General features: G+C 36.9%; 1 protein-coding gene across 1 annotated transcript in view; it reads right to left on the reverse strand.

Annotated features, from left to right (window-relative positions):
- Positions 1-23277, reverse strand: part of RYR2 (ryanodine receptor 2) — a 740642-nt gene that overhangs the window by 21358 nt on the left and 696007 nt on the right. Inside the window, 9 exon segments of the mRNA XM_036828245.1 lie at positions 3891-4025; positions 6292-6438; positions 8042-8102; positions 11565-11698; positions 14364-14406; positions 15716-15846; positions 17350-17568; positions 18340-18426; positions 21382-21529. Of these exon segments, the coding sequence (XP_036684140.1) occupies positions 3891-4025; positions 6292-6438; positions 8042-8102; positions 11565-11698; positions 14364-14406; positions 15716-15846; positions 17350-17568; positions 18340-18426; positions 21382-21529 (1105 nt within the window).

Here is a 23277-nt window from a genome sequence, read left to right on the forward strand (position 1 = left end):
GAAGAAACAACCTGAAACAACAAATGCGATGGGAACTCAGGATGACAGCAATAAAATACGACGTGAGTGAGGAAAACCTATCTCAGATGAGAATACTAGACCTCACTCTTTGAAAAAGAAATGCTAAGGAGACTGGCATAAAGAAAAGATTCTCTTTGGGGAATTAAAACAATGAAATCTGACCACCTGCTTCTCCATAATTCTGTCTTGCTAGCTGTTTGGTTTTACTAAGCCTCCACTTTTAATGAACATTACTGTCAGTGATTACTTACATTTTAAGTGGCTATGGCTTCTTCAAAACCTCCCTGCACAAGCATTAGTAAGAGGCAAATTAAAAGGGGTTTTTAGATCTAAAATTGAAAGGTTAACCTAGGTAATGTGGCCTCTGACACAATAGTTGTTAAGATCAGCTGGAAATGGACTGTGCAAAAGTACGCAGACTCCTGTCTGGTTCGACTGATTGACAGCGGTGCCTAATCATGAAAGAGGTAGGAGCCGAGGTGTAGTTTGTATCCTGGAACTGAGTTTTCTTTTTCAAGAAAGAAACACCTAAGATGCAAACTTACGATGCCTCCAACCTCAGCTCAGCCAAAGGCAAGATCTGTTCATTGTTATTTGTAGAGACAGAAATACCTACAACAGAGCTGGTCAGAGGCAGTCTCACCCATACAGACAGAAATTCCTGAAACTGAACAAAATCCTGGCTGTAGCTCAGTCCCAAGCCCACAGATGAAAACATCAAGAAGCCAATTTCGTCATCCTAAAGTGAGGCAAGCTTCTCTATCTTCTTTATACATTTCCCTGTCATTGGGTAAAATCAACCAGGTAAAGGCAGTGGTCTTCCTAACCCACCTCTTGTTCAAATAACGCACGGATTCTTCTCATAATAAATCCATTGACAAAATTAACAAAAGCAGTGGAAACATCCTGAGAGCAAGATGCAAAATGTAGTCATGTAAGAATACTATTAGGGCAACTTGAACAGGGTCAGATACAACTCATGATGTGAGAGTGAGAGACCAGGATATTTTGGGGGTCCTACTGTGGTAGGAGAGGCGAATGCAAGTCACACGTTGTTCCCACCGTGTAACCCAGGCCACTGCACATCCCCATCTAAAACCCTCCCTACTTTCCACCAATCGTGAGCGGTTCACTGAACATCACACCCTCTGGGAATGAACGACTGCAGGACAACTTTCTGACCTGAGGCTGGTGAATTTTGAGATTTAGACCCATTGGGGTGATTCTCCTGGAATATAAATGCATCCCCCCAGAGTCAGTGCAGGCACAAGTGCCTACCGTTAGTCCTCACTGACCCTCCTCTGTGCCTTGTTGCCTCCTCCAGCCCTCTGCTCTCCTCCCTGCATCTGGCCAGCCGCTCCCCCAAGTCTTCAGGGCCATGGGACAGAGAGACAAGGTGGTATTAAAGGCAGCACACAGAAGAGGAGATGAAGGATCTCTAAAGTACCTTCCTCACTGGGCCTGGAATGGTACGGTAGGGATGTGGGGAAGCAGCGAGGGGGTGGCAAAGTGTCCCCCGTTAGCGACTCTGGTGGAGGTTACTACTAGTGACCCGTCAGTCTCCCAGCGCACAAGTTTTCTCTCTCCTTGACTTGTGGTCCTACTTCCTGTACAAACTCCTGTTAACAGTTTCTTATGTATTCTTCCAGAAAAACAGTATGTGTATTCTAGCATACCTATTATATACATTCTAGCATATGTGTGTGTATCATCTTGTACAGTTAGGATCCTTTTGATCTTTTTTTTCCCACTTAAGTATAATTTGTACATCTTTCCATATCAGCATGTACAGATTTCTCTACTATTTTAAAAAGCTACATATTTTCCATTATATGGATTTACCATAATTTATTTAATCAAGACTCTATAGATGATAATTTATATTATTTTCAATTTGTTATAGCAGCTAATATCCTTGAATATAGCGAGGCATATTTGTGAATAAACAGGTCAATTACTAGCAATAGAACTGACAAGTCAAAGGGTAAGTACACTTAAAAATTCAATAGATATTATTAAATTTCTCTCAAATTGTTGTGTTATTTTAAATTCCCAACAGTGTTCATGAAGGTGCCAGTTTTTCAATCAATTCAGTAACTCTGGGTATTAACAAACTTTAATATTTTGCAAACCTGATAGGTAAAGGTGGCAACTGATTGTTTTGATTTGCACTTTTTAAAGTATCAATATGATAGAGGCTGAGCATCTTTCCATATTTATAAGCTGATTCAACTTATTTTATAGTGAATTGTCTAGTCATATAATTTGCTTATTTTTCTTGGCTTGTTATTTCTTCTCTCAGTTGTGACAAAGACTTTGTAAATTAAAGAAACTGGCCCTTTGTTATAGTGTTCAGTATATTTTTGCTAGCTTGTCATCTGCATTTAAGATTTTCCTTATAGTTATTCCTTTTTAAAGTAATCTTTTATGCTTACATGGACCCTAGGTTTTATGTCATGTTCAGAAAGACCTTTCCCCATTAAAAAATTGTTGTTATGGGGCTTCCCTGGTGGTGCAGTGGTTAAGAATCTGCCTGCCAATGGAGGGGACACGGGTTCGAGCCCTGGTTCAGGAAGATCCCACACGCTGCAGAGCAACTAAGCCCATGTGCCACAACTACTTAGCCTGCGCTCTAGAGCCCACGCACCACAACTACTGAAGCCCACGCGCCTAGAGCCCGTGCTCCGCAACGAGAGGCCACCGCAATGAGAAGCCCACACATTGCAACGAAGAGCAGCCCCCTCTCACTGCAACTAAAGAAAGCCTGTGCGCAGCAACGAAGACCCAACACAGCAAGCAAGCAATAAATAAATAAATAAATAAATCTATAAAAAAAAATTGTTATTATTTCACAAGTCAAATCCTAACTTTCATTTTTCTCTTTCTTTTTTCACTGGAAGATTTATTTCATTTGGAATTTATTTTGATGTAAAGAACTTGGTTGGCATCCACTTTTAGCAGTTTCCTCCTAACAGCATGTTCATGGTACCAATACCATTTATTGAATTATTTTTCATTTCATAATTTCTAAGGCCACTTTTATCATACTTTTAATTTCCATGTGTATCTGAATCTCTTTCTAGACTGTATTCCATTGATCTGTCATTCTCTAGGACAAAAACTGTCTTAATTACTAGTCTTTATAATATTAGTAGGTCTTTGTCACTACTCCTTTGAGATGTTTATTTTTTCTAGAGCAATTTTAGCATCATGATGTCCATCTCTTTTTACACCAGCCCCCAACTGTGTAGGTATCTCAATTTGGAGCTCACTGAAGGATTCATCTCTTTCCAGCTAGAGGTTAAATATTTTGTCTAATTTTCCCCTTCCCAGTCTAGCGTCTCATATATGGTAATTTCTGATTTGTCATATTAGAGATGCAGGTTATAGAAGAGTGATAAAGCAATATGAAATCTTTAACATCTGTTGATTTTAAAACCAAGACTAAAAGGGTAATTTAACCCAGGATACTCAATATAAAAGAGATATTTTTGGACTTCAGTAATTTCAGTTCAAGTCATTAAGGTGAACAAATACCTAAACCTTCTACAAGGAAACAATTTTACCTGCTGTCCTAGAATATATGAACAACAGGCTAAAGTGTTTACATTAATCCTTCCAGTTCTAAGGACTTTACTCAAGATTCTACTAATTATCAGGCTGATGCAGTAGATGTGCAAAATTGGCAGAAACAGTCCTTCATGTTCCACAAAAAATGAAAATCATCAATTCTTTAAAAAGCCACACAACTTTTTCCTGTGTACACTATTTTCTGTTTTTCACTGTTAAAGAATAACTACACAATTCCTTGGGTTGAAGAAGCAGGAGAATTTTTTTCATTCATAGGAGATCAAAGTGTATGAACTTACCGTTAGCATGTCATCACATTTCATGTCCGGTGTATCGCCATCTTCACTTTTATTGTAGAATTTTCGGAAAAAATTGAATGCCACGACAGTATATAGGTATACGACAACAGCTAATAAGCCAACGGTTAATACAAGCTGGAAAGCAATGTGACATTGAACATATATTAGAAATATAAGTCAATGGATTTACTGACTAAAAGCTAATGGAATCCACACCTCATACCTTTCTTATCTCCCCAGTGGGGAAATCTATTTTCATAGTTTCTATATTTTATCAAGTTGCCAGTTTATTTTATGTAAAACTTGACTACTTAATTGGCTAATAAATGCATACTATAACTAGAATATGAATAAAACTCTGATTTAGTTTCATATCCAAATTGATATTAATAATAATAAGCAGCTTAATATGTTCATTTTTCTATCATCTAAATATTTGGTAGTAGATACTACATTAAATACATTCTCTCTTTTTATAAGTTCTATTCCCTTTAAATAATTTACATTCCTAACAAAAACTCTCTCATTTTTGTTATGATAGTAAGAGGGGTTGTAAATCACGTTTTCTTTCAGTCACATCCTAAAACTAAATAGGAATTGTTTCTAACATCTGGAAATGCACGACTGTTAATAATGTGAATCATAAATATTAAAAAAAATAATAAAACTAAGAAGTCTGGCTTTGTTAACATAAACCAATGATCAAAGGGAAAGACACTTTAATAGCTAATAAATAACACTATTTTGAAGGCTAATTTTCTCAACGTATAAATAAAAGAGTTTGAAAGGTTTTTCTTCAGCTCTATGTAATCTTTCTTTAATTCCAAACTATACTTTACATACATGTATATATATGCATATATATGTATGTATATATAAACATATATTTTATAGAATATGTATATATATGAATATACATAGAATTTGCATATGAATATGTATATTTTTTAAATATGACTTTCACCAAGGTGGTAAAAATATATTTCTGGTTCTATCACAGAAGTTCTAAACACACTAAAATGCATTATTTTTTATGTCTACTTCCTCTGATTACAACATACCCCTGGTGTTCTTAACTGTGGCAGCATATATTAAGTCTTTTAAAAATCACTTCATAATTATCTGGAAAAAACATGTTTTCTTAATAGAGGGCTTAATTCACTTCTATAAATTAAGTATAAGGCCACTGTAAATTTCTGCGTGTTTTACCTATAAGGGCTATTTAAGCTCTATATATCTTTGCAAATGAAAGTTTGATACCTCAAAAAGAGAAGGAATAAAGTTTAGAAATAAACAAAAGTTTAGAAATTGAGAGTAGTGCCAGACTTTTTGTGTGAAAATACTCCACAGATTTCGCATCTCCAGTTCTTCGAACATACTGGGAGCTCAAAACCAATTTACTTAATTGACCGATGAATATGCATAGTACACTTTTTGTCACCGGACTCATGACGTGCCATGCATATCATACTCATATTCAGAAACTAGAGTGACATATATAAGAACATTGTGCTGAAATTTAGAAAACTGAAGGTCATGATAATGTGAATTTAACCATGGACACAGTTCAAGGTTTTGGGAAGGGCACTGATTTTTAAATACACTGGATTATAAAATTCTGGAAAAGAAGGACTCTGTTATTCTAAATAACTAACATAGAGTGTGTTACCTCCCACTGGACACTTGATAAATAGAGACTGAATTGATAAGTTTATTAATAATGAAAGTTTTAACATTACAAATGGGTTGTATTAGAACATAAGCTGATTATCTGGAATTAAGCCAGCTTTTCTCCAAGTAAGCATGACCTTGTCAAGTGTGAAACATTATTATTCCTTTTGCGCAATTTAAAAGTGGAGAAAAGAGCCCATGAATATCCAGTTTTAAAATACGATATTAAATTAAGAATGTAGCATCTCAGGTTTTATTACTAATATAACTAGTGTGTTAGGATGTTGCAACATATTTTGGTTTAGCCACAGTATCAGATACAGCAGATATCATATTAGGAACAAAATAATAACTATCTTCCTGAGTGCTTAATGTGCTGGAGCCTGTGCTAAGACCTCCACATTTCTGTTTTTATTTAATTTTCACAAAACCCCTATAAGGTAGGTACTTTTATTGTACTCATTTTACAAAATGAGGGAGTTGAGATTTAAAAGATCACTAAATAATTTATCCAAGGTCACACAGCTTATCCATCAAGCCAAGACTTGAATGTAGGTCTAGGGGCTCTCAAACTACAAATCTGCATGGTCTATAGGAGAAAAAGTACAGATCCTCTCTTCACAAAAGTCTTTAAAACTGTACACTGTCATTTGAGGTTTGGTGTTAACTTCTGTTAGAATATTTGTTGCTTTTTCAGTTTTTGCAGGGGGAGGAAAACATAAACTTTTACCTGTTTGCCATTGTGTGTGACTGATGACAAGATGGTTCTTAACGTCTTGAATCCCATAGCAATGTCAAGAAGATGAGCAGCAAAAAAAAAGTTGTTATAGTGCCCGAGAACGGACATGGCCATATACCAGGCAAGGTAGAGGAAGGACTATTAAGACAAAATGAGAGAAAATAATCTCAGAAAATAGAATACATACTCTTGTCAAAAACTACTCTGCTCTCATTCTATGATAACCACTCCACTGACTTTATCTTCTTAGATTGAAGATTTATATAATTCCAATCAGTTATATCAGTTTGTTTGTGTATTTTATTTTGCTTTAGCTGTTCTGCAAGGTTCAGTGCCATTCTCTCCTTTATATCGGAGTGGCTCTTTTTACTTATCCTCCCACAGAGAAAAATGTATTGACTTACTACTCAACAGCAACTGACTAATGTCAACTATTGACAGTTTGGGCCAGATGACCCTTGGTGGTGGATGCTATCGGGCGCATAGTAGGATGGTTAGCTAGCAGCATCCTGGTCTCTACTCACTAGCTGCTGGTAGTAGCGCTCCCCCGCTCCAGTCACGACAACCAAGAGTGTCTCCAGATGTTGCCACATGTGGCTGAGTTGGGGTGGCCTCCTTTTTACTCAGGGGAGTTGCTTCTATTGCTAGACGAGAAGTTAGCTGCAAGACACCTTACTAACAGTTGACAGTCCTAAAAGATACTTCAAGACTTGATTTTGAGCTCTCCACAGGGTTCTCTAAGATACCCAGAGTTCTGGGCCCACGGCTGGTTGAGGCAGGGTGGGGATAGAGGCAGGAGTATTTGGGGGAGGGCTGTCACAGGTCTTTAGGAGAATGGAACTAAGGTTCACTATAAAAGTGCTAAAATTAGAGTGAGATTTTGAGACTAAATGAGATGTCCAAGGAAGAAAGCACGGCAGCAAGAACAGCAGAAGGCCTTAGGGGAGGTTCTTACGATCCTTTCTGTAGGGGCTGTGAGAAGACGGTGAAAGAATTAAGAGGCAGTAATGAGGGGATGGGCTGAGATCTAACAGCAAAAACTGTAGTCCATCTATTCAGCCATGTTCCATGATTCTCTCTAGCAACTTCCCATAGCCAGCAAATGGTAGCACAAAAACAATTGACAGTAACAGTTATTTAAACTGGAATTTCTAAGAATCAAAAATGTCATGCTGTTGAGCCAACGAGGTAGTATAATGTGACTCTCTGCCTTGACAACTGGTGGCTTTTAGTCACGGGTGATTTTTTTTCATAATATTTGGATATATACGTGGGTCCTATGCCTAACTCAGAGGCTCTTATGCTCTTTGATAAAAGAAGGATCCATCAAGAAAAAGAGCACAGTAATTTAATGTACTTTATTTGGCAGAAACAAATGGATCGCAATTAATGTTAAAAAAAACTTTTAAAAATTTATTTAGAACTTTCTAACATCTATAAAAATTTTGAAGAATGCGATTGCTCAACTAAAATCTGAATGAAAATACACACGAATTTGCATCTCCATTTCATTTTCTCGTGTAAATATATTTTCATTTTAACCTTTCAGCTACAGAAAGAAATGGAATGAGATATGGGCTGATTAATCATATATTTCTGTGGGTCTTTCTCAGATGTGGTCAGTATTAAACGAACTGATATTTAAGTAGCTTTCTTAAACAGCCATCTTTCCAGCCACTGAAGCCCAACAAACTCATCTAATCAGAGTGCGTTTTACTTTGTGGTAATGAAGTTGGCTTACATTGTCAGTGAAAACGACTCCTAGTTTCCACATCTGATACTTCACATCAATAGAGTTCAGTCTGGAAAGACAAGAAAGAAGAATCTGTAGATATGGACATGAAGCAGAGACTCACAGGCTTGCAAAAGACTACCGTCATTCACTCTCCATGCGGCAGGGCTGGCAACCATCGCAGGAGATTAGTTCTAGTTCTGGAGCCCAGGAAGAGCTGGGAGCTCTGCTGGAAAATGTACTCCAGAGTTTTGTGATTTTTTTTTTTTTTTTTAAGAGGAATCTTGGAAAATACAACAAAGCATCACTATATCTCTATTACTTAAAAATAGTCTTTTCTTTTTGACCTTTTCTTTTCCTACAGTAAATATAAAATAACAGTTTATATGTGACAATTATTCCTGGAAACTACTAAATTAACTAACATAGGTATATCGAAAGTTTCCTCCCTTTCATTATACATTCATAATTGCATCCCAACAGAATAATTTTTAGTTCAACTAATAAAAACTTGCATAAATGTCCACACTTGTTTTACAACTGTACTGATTTTGCCAATGAAAGGGCTTATTCATTTTGTTTTTGTTTCCTATCGTTTTCAGAAATGCCCCTTCTCTACTTCCTTCTCTATCCAAGAAGGAATTTAACCCTTCCCCTTGGTTCCCATAGCGCTTTGTAGACACCTCCCTTTATAATCGTTTCCCATGTTGTTTCTCAGGCATAGGTGTGTATGTATGTATGTGTACTGATGCCTTCCTCACTAGTCTGTGAAATCCCCAGCACCAAGCACGTTATATCATACATTGAATGTCTCTCAATAATGTTGAATGAGTGAATCTTAACATAAATATTCATGATCTTTGCAGATTAAAATATACATGTATTAAAATATACTTTTTAATTTTCACTTTTTTCCAGAATTTGTCACTGGTTTATGGGGCTAGAAATTATAATTTTGTTAGCCTTTGCAACATTCCAGGGAATTGATATGATAATAATATAATATAATTTTAGTGTTATTTTCAAAAAGGCTTCTCTAGACTTACTGTTTTAGTCTTTAACTACTTCTTTAATCATTTCTTTTAATTAGGCCAATCTTAAATTACAAGTGCAATGATAAATAGTTGATAATCTAAGCTAAGCTGACTTCTTAGGAGACTTTTCCCCTTAGAGTTAAGGTTTAATTTTTTAAGGAAATAAAGCAGTCTTTGAGTTATAATTAATTTTATTATTAAATAATATTTTTTAAAATTTCATGAATATTTACAATGGGTTTCAATATAAGAATACTTTTTCTTAAAAAAAGAGATGAAAAAAAAATAAACCCATGGGATAATTTGCATGAGAGCATGATTATTTCCCATGAAAGCAATCCAAAACAAAATAAGCGTTTATATCAGGATGTCTGAACTTCCCATGGTCGTTTCTTACTTTATTTAAAAGTTTGTTCTTATGATTAGTTGTTTTCCATCCCTGTCATGCATTAGGGTAGCAAGTTTCCTACCAACAGCATTAAGAGTATTTTGTAGTACACAATACTCTTTTCTCACCAGTAGTGGCAGTGATGCTGTTTGGGCAGAGCTGACTCCACCCCCAGGGATGGAGCACAGCTGATCTAGGTCAGTCAGGGCATGGCGTTAACCTGGCCACAGGGCTTGGTTCAGGGGTAAACTAGAAGCCAGAAGCTGAGGAGTTTTGCTAGACGGTTTGGTTTTGAGATTATAACCTCTCCTCTCACTCCATAAAGACACACATGAGGAAGCATGCAGGCTTTCTGGCTGCTGGCAGCCATTCTATCCCCAGGAGGTGAGCTGGCCACTTGTTTAAATGTGCACATACCAAGCCCTATATAACTGATTGATAAATAAATACATGCATACACAGATACATGAATCATCCTTGTATGCAAATGGTCACATTAAGATACTATTCATATAGAAAACAGATAATCTTTTAAAACTCCATCCTTCTAAACGCTTTAATAAAGGAACACTACCTGTAAATTTTTTCCTAGTAATGTGTGTTATGTATTAGATCTTTATTCTTCTAATTTTATTATCCATATTTAAAGGTATTAATAAAAGCCACATTAATTTCTTGGTACTTTGCTAGGGGTCAAACCTGCAAACATTTACTATGTAAAACAGTGGAAAATTCCACTAATTTAAAACTGTTTGTTCATAGTAAAAAAAAGAGTCTAAACTTTCCTTCTATTTTTTCAGACATTTTCTAGAGTCACAAATGTGACCATGGAAAATGCATAATTCAGTAAAACTATTTAATTCTACATTGGTTATCAGGGGTCTGAAAATGCTAGTAAGAAACTCAGCAGCCCCCTCTCACCATAGTCCTTACACGATATTCTAACATAAGGCCTTAATGCCTAAGGGCTGCCAGCTGTGTTTCGTCTTACGTATAGTGACCACATTTCTTTAAGACCCACATTTGTTTTCTTAAAGTGCCCAGGTAATATTTTAAATTTAAATTCATAACTTGCTATATATTTGCTTATCTAACTGCTTTTGAACTGGGTTCACATTATTTTTAAAGACCCAACTAGCTCTAACAAGGTTTCAGAGAGATAAAAAGTATATGACCAAAGAGATCAGCCGAAATGTTTTTTTTTAATGCTAACTAAAATAGTTACCTAAGACAAACTAACATTGCTCTACAGAACCTTAAATATTTATGTTTTCAGAGAAATCATCACATACCTAATTGACTGATACCTTAAATACACAGATAAGGGAAGGTAACGAGTACGTTTTTTTCTAAAATCGTTAAGTGGCTACAATAAGAAATTACATTTTAAAAAGCATGTAGGCTTTACAACTGTAATTCTAGAATTATAGTTGATTAAATTTGCAAGACAGATACAGATGTATATATATACATATATATATGTATACTAACACTATACGTGCATGTGAAATTCAGTCTCAGGTGAATTCAGTTCAACTGGTTTACATCCTTCTAATGATATCATATTATTCCATGCAAGCACTGTATAGGAGTGCCTCATTTTAAAATAAACTTTCCAAGTAATAGTATGACAGCACAGTACTTCAGCATACCAAGTCTTCGCTATTTAAATAAAACACAACACTTATAATAAAAGAATATGAACTTTGAACATTTCTAATAAAGCGTCTACATAGCTTTCTTATTTTGGAAAAGGGAGCTAACTTCTTTTCAAACAGGAAGTATTAACAAGTCAAATATTATGCTTTTGCATCTTTGACTTCAACTTAAGTGGCATTTAGGGATAAAAAGGCAAATCTATAAACCTTTTTTTCTTGCTTTATGTATATAATGACAAAGTCACCTTCAAAAATTAATAGATTAAATCTACTGATTCCATAGTGCAAAAATACGCAGAAGTACAAAAGCAGACTTTATATATTCTCTGTTTCTCTCATCTCAACTCCTCTGACACTGAAGGAAAGGAAATCAATGCACTAGCAAGTTCAGAAGCGTATTACTTTTTCCTCCTTTCCACCTAGACCTCGGATAGAGCAGAATTAACACTCACACGGCCGACAGGGAGCTGTCTTTCTTTGGCTTCTTCTTTTCCCGGGCGTCGCTGAAGTCCAGGGCAGCTTTGTCCATGCCAAGTAACTCGCTGATTCTGTCTCGGCCATAGAACTCTCCATATTTATCCATAACCTGGGGCAAGAAAAAAACCATTTTACTGGCCTCCACCATTACGTAATCTCATCTATATAGGCACATACAAACATCTAATTATTTTTATACATAGTATATATCTGTCTTACTTTCAATTTCGCTTAAACATCTAACTTAACGGCTCATGTTCTGTGATCACACTGCTTAAGGTCTTAGTGAACTTGTAGCGTGTTAAATAATGCCTAGGTGAAGAACAAGATTTCTTATGCAAGAGAGAAAGGCAGGCAAAAGAGAGGATGGGCTCAAGTAAATGGGTAAAGAGGTGGGAGAAAATGGACTAAAGTAACTGCTGCCAAATTCATACTCCGTGCCAGGAATTATGCTAAGAGGTCTAACTTGCTCTTCCCTCGTGGGACTGTCACAATATGTAAGTTTCCCGTCGTTAGCACCCTACTCTGCAGATAAAGAAATTGGTCTTGGAGAATGTAACATGCCCAGTCTCAGCTCGGCAAGAGATGGGGTGAGGAGGCGGCCAGGCAAGGCTGACTCCCAGCAAAGATCTTCCGCATAGAGCACGGCATGCCACTGGGCTGCCCATGACATGCGGGTATCCCCTCTGCGGTCTCCACGGCAAACATTCAACTCCCCCCATAGTATCCTGACTCCAGCCATTCTTCAATAACACCTGAACCTGGATCCTGGTCACCATCCACAGGTCCTCAGTTTAAATCCTACCTAGAATGGACTCCTTGTCCATCATTAGAATCACTTCTTTGCAACCCCCCTTGGCTTCCTTGCCCCTCTCTCTTCTGTCACATTTGTCTGGGCTTTGCCCAGATGTTGGGTTTTTAGATCGGGGCTTAGACGTGGGCTAACAGATCACCTGTGAGCTCAGTACCTCTGTCTCTGATATAGCGACTCTTGGCCTACAGTTTATATACCATGAGGATCCCGCACATCATTGAAAATGGAGGCAACAGGAAAAGTAATGAAAGAAACACAGGAGGAGAGAGAGCTGGCAGCAAGAGAGGAAAAAGAAAGCAAGGAACAGGAATATAGGAGAAACAAAGGAACTGAGAACCAGCGAAAGAGGAGGGGGAACGTTAAAGTAAAAGATTAGAGTGGATGAAGGAAAAATACATAAATAGAAAGAAAGAAAGGATTAGCAGAAATAAAAATGAGCTTTTTCTGAATATATACAATCAGGTAAATTAAAACATAAAAGAGCAACGGTAGTTAAAAAGCCTATGAACGTACACTATTTAGGTTCATTAAAACAATTTGTTTTCCATTATTCTCACAGCACTGAAAATGGGCTGGGCTGATCTGACTGGGAGTTCTTTAGGGGTTGTATTCTCGCCCAGGAGAACAATCTGGACCTCAGAGCAAGAACGCTATGGTTTGTCTCAGCTGCAATTACAATCTGTCTATTTATTTGACTCTAGATATTTCGTGTCCTTCAGAGAAACTCTTGCTTTAATAACTTAGAAGCTGCTTCTTTATACTGTTAAATAATTGATAAGAATAAAATATTCAAATTATCTATTTTACATTACTTAAAAATTATTCTTTCAGAGCTCTGGCCTAATTTGGATGCACTCATCTGCATTCGTGCAATGCTACTACTCTGTGGTCACAAGGGGACAAAAACTTGCACCAAAATGAAAATCAACAAACACACTGCTTCTTCCAACTAGGAAGTCTTGGGGGGATTTTTGTTTTGTTTTGTTTCTGTTTTTTAAAATGTGCTTCATTTTAAATAATGTACTTGATTTAAATTCTTGGCAAACTCTCTATCTCCCCTCAGATTGGTAACAAAAAATTTGCAGTTGCTAATCACCAGCCACCCTATGAGTAGTTCTCAACTTGGCGGAATCAAAGGGAAAAATACCACTTCATTCGGCAGATATTTGTGGCCATTCACCCTAGACCGTATACACTGGAGCTACAACTCATTATGGTACGTGGCATGAAGTGATTCAGTTTGGCAACTGGAGGGTTCAGGAATAAGAAGGAGCTACAAAATAATGATTACTGTATTTTACAATGTACAAGTACTGGTACATGCATTATTATATATATATATTTTAAAGTGATCTACATTAAATCCTGTGTGGTAGGAAGAGCAGAGATAATCCTTGTCTCTCGAAACCAGAGCCGACATAGGTGCCAGAGTCCGTAGCTGAACTCCTATTTGTGTTCTTTCTATCACGCTCTGATGCAGTGTGCATCAGAAGAATAAAACTTTATCAAAATAAAAAGGTCTTTGAAGTTTATATAAAAGTAAATAAAATTCAGTCCTATGTTGTTATACAACAACTTTACTTTTTTATTGTAAGGGAGGATCCCAGCCCTGGTGACTTAGCTGTCTTATCAGAAAAAGAGCCTTCAGTCAATTTCAGTTACCCGAACAATCTCAGAGAAAATTCTTACCGATTCTTGTTAATGTACAGACTGAGCACTGTTTAGTCACCTGAGTCAGATGACAGGTGGGTGAGCGATGCTTATTTATTTTTTAGCTACACAGTATGGATCTCTTATGAAATTTTTGAAATTCATATTGAATCCTGTTTCCATTTTGAAATGACATTAACAGACAAAGCACGCCTCAACATCTCAGCCTACATATGAGCCACAGCAAATTCAAATCTGAATTGCACTTTAGGAAAAAAATAGAAAATTTAAGCCCTCTAAGTAGTATTACCTTTCTTTTAACAAATTTGTCCCAGTAGTTGTTGGGAAATGACCTAAAAGATATAAAAGCATAGAAATAAAATAGTATCATTTAAAAAAAAAAAAGATAAATAACAATATAATTTTTGGAATAAACAAAATACTTAAAATAATACGTAAACATATATTCTTCCATTCACAAAAATTACAATGAATTTTCCCCATCTTATCCCATAATTTTTCTATCATAAGTATATTAAATATTATTTTAAATGTTAATATATACATGTAAATCACAAAAGAGACTATGGGCTAATATTGTAATGGAGACGAATATGAGCATATTTATTAATAAGCAGTCTTGTTATATTTTTGCTTTATGTATAATGTGTTAATGTATACATTTCTTTGTCAATTGTCTTTAAAACTTAAAGTATCTAAAACTGTCATTGTTTTTCCTAGGAAGTAAAAAAAATCTCATTACCACTAGTTATCCTTAAGGAAACTGACCATAATACCATCACATGACTCCGGCATCTTAACTAATATAGAGTTCACCTAAGGGGACAGACTTGATTCGATTTAGAGTTGCTAAACAAAATATTGAGCATTTAGAGTAAACATTTATAACACACAAACAAATCATCCCCTTTTGGAAACCCAGAACTTATTAGAAATCATAACTTTTTAAGAATAAGCAAAACTAATCACAATAAAAAGAAGCTATTTCACTCTTGAGTAGTACAAACTACTGAAAAATATTGTATCACTAATACCTCTAATAGTGTAAAATTAGACTTTTGTGATGGATTTTTATCTGCAGCAGCAGCTAGTAGTTTGGATCTAGACCTCACAAGGCGAAATAATTAGTATACAGAAAAGTATTTGTTCTTCTGTCTTACATTTTGCATGTCATAATGTTTAGCTAGTTATATGCTACGCCTCTGGATGATACCAACTGAAAATTTCCAACTTAGATTAAAAGTGTGAAATTCAATATTTTTGCCTTTAATGCTACAACTCCTTCCTTAATGAATAATTTTGCCTTCCTCTTTGCTTTTAGATGAGATAACCCCACACTGCAGGTTATGTACCTCCAGCTACACACTTCCCTGAACACTGAGTAATGGATGTTATGTTCCATCAGTGCTGTGGAAATGGACTCAAAGCCATTTTTGATGGAGGAATTCAGAACACAGAGGGCAAAAATTGATGGCATCCATTAAGAGACTGATGGAGCTTAGTCTTTTGATTTTCTTGGCTGAATATATAACTGTTATTCACCTCTGCTAAACTTTTGATAAATCTGCAAGAACTCCGGCAAAGTATTTTATGTCTTGAAATTTTTGAGCACAGAAATGTCTCATCTCATTCTTTACTCACTGTGTGTTGATTACGAGTCTATCCCACTGGCCTTTAATATCATCTTCTGAAGGCTGTTCTGTAATATAAAGCCCATCAAATTCCAATTTTCGAGCTACTTCCTTTTCTCGCTTAAAAATAACCAGTGGGACCTACATTTGAAAAATAAACATGTTAAAATTAGTTTAGATTTACTGGCATCTCTTGTGGTCACTATCTTTACAAAACAGCTTTTGGAAAGAAATATTTCCCATGTTACTTCCAGGAAGGTAAAAATTGAGTGAAAATCAATCAGCTATATTTAGGCAGAAGGAGGCATCTAGAGATTTTTGAAAAACAAAAGACAGTATAGATATTATATATATGCATATGTTTTTAAACACATAGAGGTTCATAAATAATTGCACTAATGAAATCAATGTTAAATATTAAAGAGAAAAAAATTATACAAAATTGCTTTTCTTTTGCATATTACATATACATATATATATAATATATATGGATTCAATAAAACATAGCACTAATGTTCCAAAATGCATACTTCTAAAAATTTTTAGAGTTTTATTTGAGAAACCTCTTTAATAATTCCATGCTCAGCATGCCCATATGCTATTTTGAAATAAATTTTCATTTCAACATCAGCAAAAATCTTTGTCAGTTTGCCAGAAAGTCTCCAGAATTTACTGATTCCCTTTTCATATGGACAGATTTTACACAAGGCACAGATGCAAAAAAGATGCAGACATTCTGGAAGTATCCAAGAATATCCCCTCTCCCCCCCAATAAAACAAGGGAAGCAAAGGGAGGTAGAGGAGTTTCTGAAAAAAACTTTACATTCTAGTCTTTTACCCTGGACCCTGGTTTTTCAAAAGTCTTCTAGAAGCTTCCCAATCAGAAGCAGGGCACAGTGAAAATAAAAGCCCTGCAGTAAAAAGGTGTCATGCTAGGAAAAGATAAAGAGGTTTGCAAAGGTGATGGGCAGCCCTGAGCACTCAGAGAGACTATCTTGAGTTCTATTCACCAAACTATACTGTTCCCTTGGTAAGGCTCTAGGGATGGAGCTCCATTATTTTCCGGGTGATGTGACAAACAGTGAAGCATTTCTGCCAAGGATAGCGAGAGATACACACCTAATAACAAAACAATCAGAATGACTCTCAGAGGTCCAATATGATGTATTTCTAGAATTTCTACTACACTGAGCACTGCTAGGAGACAGTGGGTGGTCACTTCTGTGGGGTCAAATTGTAGGTGAAATTGGCTATATGTGAATAACTACTGACATGTGCGAGAAAACTACAATGTGACAGCCACATCCCCTTCCCAGGGCAGCCTGCATCCAGTGACTCCGTCACCAGGGAGCTCTAAAGGCCCAGCTCCGATGCCCCAGCCCAGGGCTACCCTGAAGGGGGCATCTCAACTTCAGAACAGAGACCTGTGATGTGCCCTGTTGGGTCTGTACCGTAGCCCCACTTTTCCCTTTTCTCCATGCTGCTTCCTCCCCTTGCCCCGCAGGTGTTTATGGAACATTCCCTAATAAACTATGTGTATGTAATTTCCATCTCAGAATCTGCTTCCCCAGAAGTCCAACGTGCAACAGACACACACACACACACGCGGACACACACAGGTTCCCTGGTGCCCTACTATCTTACTTTCAAGCAGTAGTACCCAATGATGCAGAAGAAAGAGATAACCGTGTGCAGAATGGCTAAGATACGCAGCGTGGGCTCCATGTAGCCGCTGCTCTCCTCCAGCACGTAGTGAACTGCGAGGACTCTAGGCGAGCTGCTCTCCAGGCTGCTGACTCTGGCGTTTGCACTTGAACTGCGAGTGGGGAGCTCCTTTCCTTCAACCACAGAAGCAGTGGAGACCTGATTCAAATCATTTAAAGTACCGTCAGTTCACTTCCTCTGACATCAGGGTAAACAAGAAACAATGGAAACCCAGTCTTAGCAAATAGCTGGACGTGAAACCACTGCACGATGAAAAGACTAAAAGCAAAGGCTAAAAAAGATAGCTTTTTCAGTATCTTGTAATAACCTATAATGGAAAAGAATCTGAAAAAGAACATATAATACATATATATATAGAGAGAGAAAAAATATATATAAATATAACTGAAATACATATATATATAAAACTGAGTCACTTCGTTGTATGACTGAAACTAACACAATATTATATAAATCAACTATACTTCAATAGAAAAAAATAATGACAAATAATGAACACATTTTAAAAATTCCCACTAATTTACCCAGACATGAGGATTCCAGTGCATGCAGGAAATAATTAGACGGCTAAGCTGCCTTCTCAGTGATCAAAAGAATTTAATACAATACAGATATGCCACACCCAGATAGAGTAACAAGTGAGATGTTCAGCCAAATTAGACTCTGAGTACTGTGGGTAAATCCTCTGCAAATCCAACATTCTTCAGTGGGGGCATTTCTCACTTAGTGTGAAGGAGCAAATCTATCCCTGCTGTACTAGACAGTCAGCAATGTGCCTGAGATTCAGGTTTTCATTTTCATCAAATACATTTCAGCATCGGTTTTGATGTGCTCACTAGTGGATCTGTGAAATCTTTACATTCAATTCAGTCTTTCATATTGGTTATTAAAAGACTAAGATGTACATACCTTATAAAAGAGCAAGATGAAATTGATTGCAAAGGCGACAAATAAGGCTAACATTCTCATGTTGTAAAAGTTGCGAGCAAAATAGTTCTGCAGGTGAAAAAAATTATTAAAAGGTCATTGAATCGAGAGACTTGAAATTTGCAGACAACTGAAATAAAGCATTCATGCATTTCCCCAAAACTATTTGTTGAGGGCCCACTGGGTTTCAAGTCCCATGCTTGGTGCTATTGATGTAAAGCACGAAGCTTTATGATGTAAACCACCACAGGGGAGACATAATAAAGAAGCACATTCACAGATAAAAAGCGTAATTTCAGGGAATGTTAAATGTTATGAAGAAAAATCCATCAGGTTAAGGACTTAGGGAACAGGGGTGCTATTCAGACAGGTGGTCAGGGAAGGTTTATCTTAGGAGGTGACATTTGAGCTGAGGCCTGGATGCCATTGGACAGCAATCAACTGAACAGCTGGGGATGGGAATGTCAGAGAAAGAGCTTGGAGGGCAAAGGTCCTGAGTTCCAGGCGATGCTGATGTGTTTGACGGATAGTGAGGAGGTAGCGCAGTGAGAGGAGGGGAGAGTGGGAGGGAATGAGGTCAGAGAGGTGAGCAGGGGACAGGGTTCTGTAGCCCTCTGATAAAAAGTCTGTTGCCCCTTATAGTGCAGTGGTTCAGTGTCTGATCGCTGGGACCACACTGCCTGGGTATAAAGCCTGACCTCACCACTGACTCACTGTGGGATGTGGACAAGAGACTTAATCACTCTTGGAGCCTTACTTTTCTCACCTGTAAAATGGGGATAACAACAAAACCTGTCTCATAAGTTTGCTATGAGGATTAGGTAAGTTACTACAGGGGAAGTTAGTCATTAATCTTGTTAATATAATTGGAATTATTATTTTATTCTAAATGGGATGGCAAGCTCTTGGAGGAGCTGAAGAGGGTTGATGCAATCAGATGATTTGAAAGGTGATTCCAGCTACTGAGTATACAATAGATTGGAGGCAAGCATGGAAGGCAGGAGACGAGTTAGGAAGTTACTGCAGGATGCAGGGAGAGATGATGGTGGTGGTGGTGGCTTGGACCAGGCGGTGGCTGTGGAGGTGGTAAGAACTGGGCAGACTCTGGGTATATTCGGAGGAGAGAGCCGAGAAGAGTTATTGCTGGGTTGTATCTGAGGTAGGAAAGAAAGAGAGGACTCAGAGATGATAATTCTGGATTTGGGGGTCTGAGCAACCAAGTAAATGGTTGGTTCTATTTTTTGAGCTATGAGGGAAAAAAATACAAAACACTCAGAGGAGAAGTGGGTTTGAGGAAAAAGGTTATGGGGCATACCAAGAATTTGTTTTAATATTTAAGTGGGAGATGACTATAAAGTATCTACCCGGATATGCCAGGGGCTTTAGCATCATAAGGCCATAGCAAAATGACATCTCGTTAGTTATCCCTCTCTGTCGACACACCCCATTTTGATGGTGTCATCTCCCCACACATGACCCTGACTTTTCTGCCACCGTTTATAGGACGAAAGTTGGCCACCACATCCAAACCGGGTCAGTCACCTTGGTTCTCCGTGGAAGGTGGGACTGGGTCATAGGTCAGAGTTAGTTACTCTGGTTATCTGAGCTGGGAGGTCACAAAGACTCGGGTCACGAGGGGCCTGTGGTACCCGGTGTGGTCATGATTAGGCTGGTGCACGCAAACAGGTGAACAGAGAAAGTCATATTGCAAGAGAAGCAGGAAAGTAGGAACTGTGACCTCTGAGACAGAAGGATGGAAGGAAATCTCAATCATGTGCTTTACTCAACTGCAGTTACACGTGCTCTTCAGGAACCCACGGGGACCGCTGCAGCTTATAACAGTGCCTGGGCAACCTCACACCCTATACCACGCCCACTGTGACAACACATCAAACTAGGGGTTATCCAGAGTTGCCTCAGAAACATCTGTGTTCTGTGTACTCTGTATTAAACAATACAGTAACATACAAGGTAGTTTAAGAAAATATAGGTCAAACTATTAATTAAAATATATATTTGTATACATTTAAAAAAATGTGTCATATATACATTTATGCATAAGCAGTTAGAACATATCACCACTGAGAACAATCCATTTCCCTTACAGGTGAAGTTCTCCACTACGTGAGTTTCTTGTCTATTTTTTTCTCAAAGACTAAGTATGATTTTGCCTTTCAAATGGCCGTATTATGGAGCATTGCTCTTAATTTCTAGGTCTGACATTATTGGTCAGTACCTCTTACAGGTTTATTCTAGACATTCATCTCCCAATCTTTTCCTGCTTGAAAAAATTATATATAATATTTATGCACATATACATACATACACATGTAAGAGGCCTTTCAAACAAAATTTTTAACAATTCCATCCTGTAGGAATAGGAATAGAGAACTACATCTCCTTTCTTTGTTTTCCACATACAAGTATATATTTTATTAATTGGGAGAGCATTTCCACAAAATGTTTAGGACACTACATAAAGAACTGTCTTCTCCCTCTTCATTCTTTCATTTATTTACTTATTTCCACTTAAAGAAAAATTTGGACTAGACCTTCTTATTATCAGTGGAGAGTTGGCTCACTGCATTAATATTTTTATAACTGGAATTTTAATAAAAGGGCGATGTTCTAGAACGACTGACTAACGCCACTCTGGAACATCAATATCAATTACTTGTCCCCTAGAAGGTATTCTTTGCTATAATGTATGGCAGAGCCTTACATAGTGTTCTGCAAAGAGGGAGCCCCGGGGTTATGTTTATTGACTTGCCCTAAAGTCCTTGTGTGAAGACACTGGCAGTCACTAAATCAAGTGGACCCTCATGTGAATGTGTGCAGAGGTTATGTGTTTGACGACAGGGATCCGTGGACCAAGGCATTCATTTTAACATATAAACACTAAGATGGGCAAATACAACATACGTGCAGGGCTGACCCAAGTGAAGGTCAATGCATATTTACTGCACCCGGATGATTATGATCTCACAGTATATCAGTAACAACATTCACTTTAAAACATCTTACTAGAAGTTTCTGTTGATAGGCTATGATTTTCTTCCAGAATGCTGACTCAGGAACTTCTGGCTCTCCATATCTGTGTGTGTGGAGCTGCCTCAGTTTTTGTTTACCCTTATCTTCTTTGGCTTTTTCTTCTTTTTCTCCATCTTCTCCCCTACGAACACAAATGAATGAAAAATAAGCCATCCATAAACTAAAGAACTGAACAGGTTTTGTGCCAAAATATACAAATGAACAAATATTTAAATCATAGTATCAGTTTTAATAACTGATATCTCTTCCAATGAATTATGATATTCAGAACTTTAGGATTAGGGGTAGGATTTCTTGCTTATCATAGCCCCCTATAGATGGATAATTTCTGTGAAGTTCAAATCTATAGGACATTTTACAGGCTTCAAGTATCTTTGTATCTATACCTAGCATATTCCTTTCCAAGTGTAGAGTAAAATATTTAAATGAAAGAATAACAATGGAGACTTTTTTTGGCTGTGACTTTTCAACATACCTTATTTTTAAATTCTTATTTCAATGTTCAAGCTACTAGGATTTAAAGTCAGAGGCGTATGCATTTGGTTGTTCACATATATAAAGGATGTCAAGACATTAATTTTGCAGACAATAATGAAATTAGAAGCACTGAAATTTGACACCTAAACCCCTCTGGGTGCAAAATACCAAGCCTTCATGGAAGTATATTTATGTATATGTGTAGTCACATATATGTAACCCACATAACATAACCCATACTTAACTCATATGAGGTCAAACATTATTTTAACGTTAAAGAGTTGCCATTGAAAGGACTGTCATGCCCTGTTACATCTGTCTGCATTTCACTATAATAGTCACTTATGTGGCCATTTTTACAACTGACTCAACAGTTCAAAGTCTATGACAATGAATAGTGCTGACTGTACAAAACAGACAACAGTGGCCCCTGTTTGAAGCCTAATTCAAACAAACCAACTGTAAATATACATTTTTCAGACAACTAAAGAAGCTTAAATATTTAGCGGGTATTAGACAGTACAAAAGAATAATTGCAAATTTTGTTCAGTATAAATAATGGCATGATAATTACGGTTTTTTTAAAGTCCTTAGCAATTAGAAATGTATACAAGGTATTTATGGGTGAAATGACATGGTGTCTAGTATTTTCTTTAAAACAACTTGTCGTACAGGAGGCCCCAAAATATGTGTGTGTGTATATGGTAGGGAGGGTAGGCAGGAGAAAACCTAGATGAAACAAAATTAGCAAAATGTTAATAATTATTAAAACTTGGTGATGGGTATACGGGGTGCATTATAACATTCTCTCTTTCGTGTGTGTTTGAAAATTTCTAATAACAAAACTCTTTAAAATTTTCTATCTCAAATAACTTGGAAATAAAAATGATTTTCCCTGAAAAAAGTGTTAAGTTATTCAAAAGGTGACTCAAGTGATGGCAAGTAGGCATGTGAAAAAGTTGAATAAAACTGTTTTCCATGAAATACAACATTAGAAATAAGAACTATTTCTGAGTTATATCATTTAATGTTATTTTAATTTTGTAGCTATAACTAAATTAACACAATCCTAAATAAACATTTGCTATTCTAAAAAAAAAGAAGGAAAAACAGAACAGACAATGAAAACAGGCCAAAGGAAGTAACAGAATAGAGGAGAAAAATAAAATGCTACATGAGAACGCTACAGGTGCACTACAGGCACTTAAAAATTTGATTTCCCCAATTGTTAAAAATGTGCATATAAAACTATGTAAACTTGGGGAAAGACGTAGGTTTCAATTACTAACAGAAAGCCAGTGTTATGAGGAAATTATACATGTTCATTGCTTCACAGCCAGCTCTTTATTTCTCATTGTTGCATTTAGAACTGTGTTCCATAGCACCAGGAAT

This window comes from Balaenoptera musculus, chromosome 16 (assembly GCF_009873245.2).
Source record: "Balaenoptera musculus isolate JJ_BM4_2016_0621 chromosome 16, mBalMus1.pri.v3, whole genome shotgun sequence".
Lineage (NCBI taxonomy): Eukaryota > Metazoa > Chordata > Mammalia > Artiodactyla > Balaenopteridae > Balaenoptera > Balaenoptera musculus.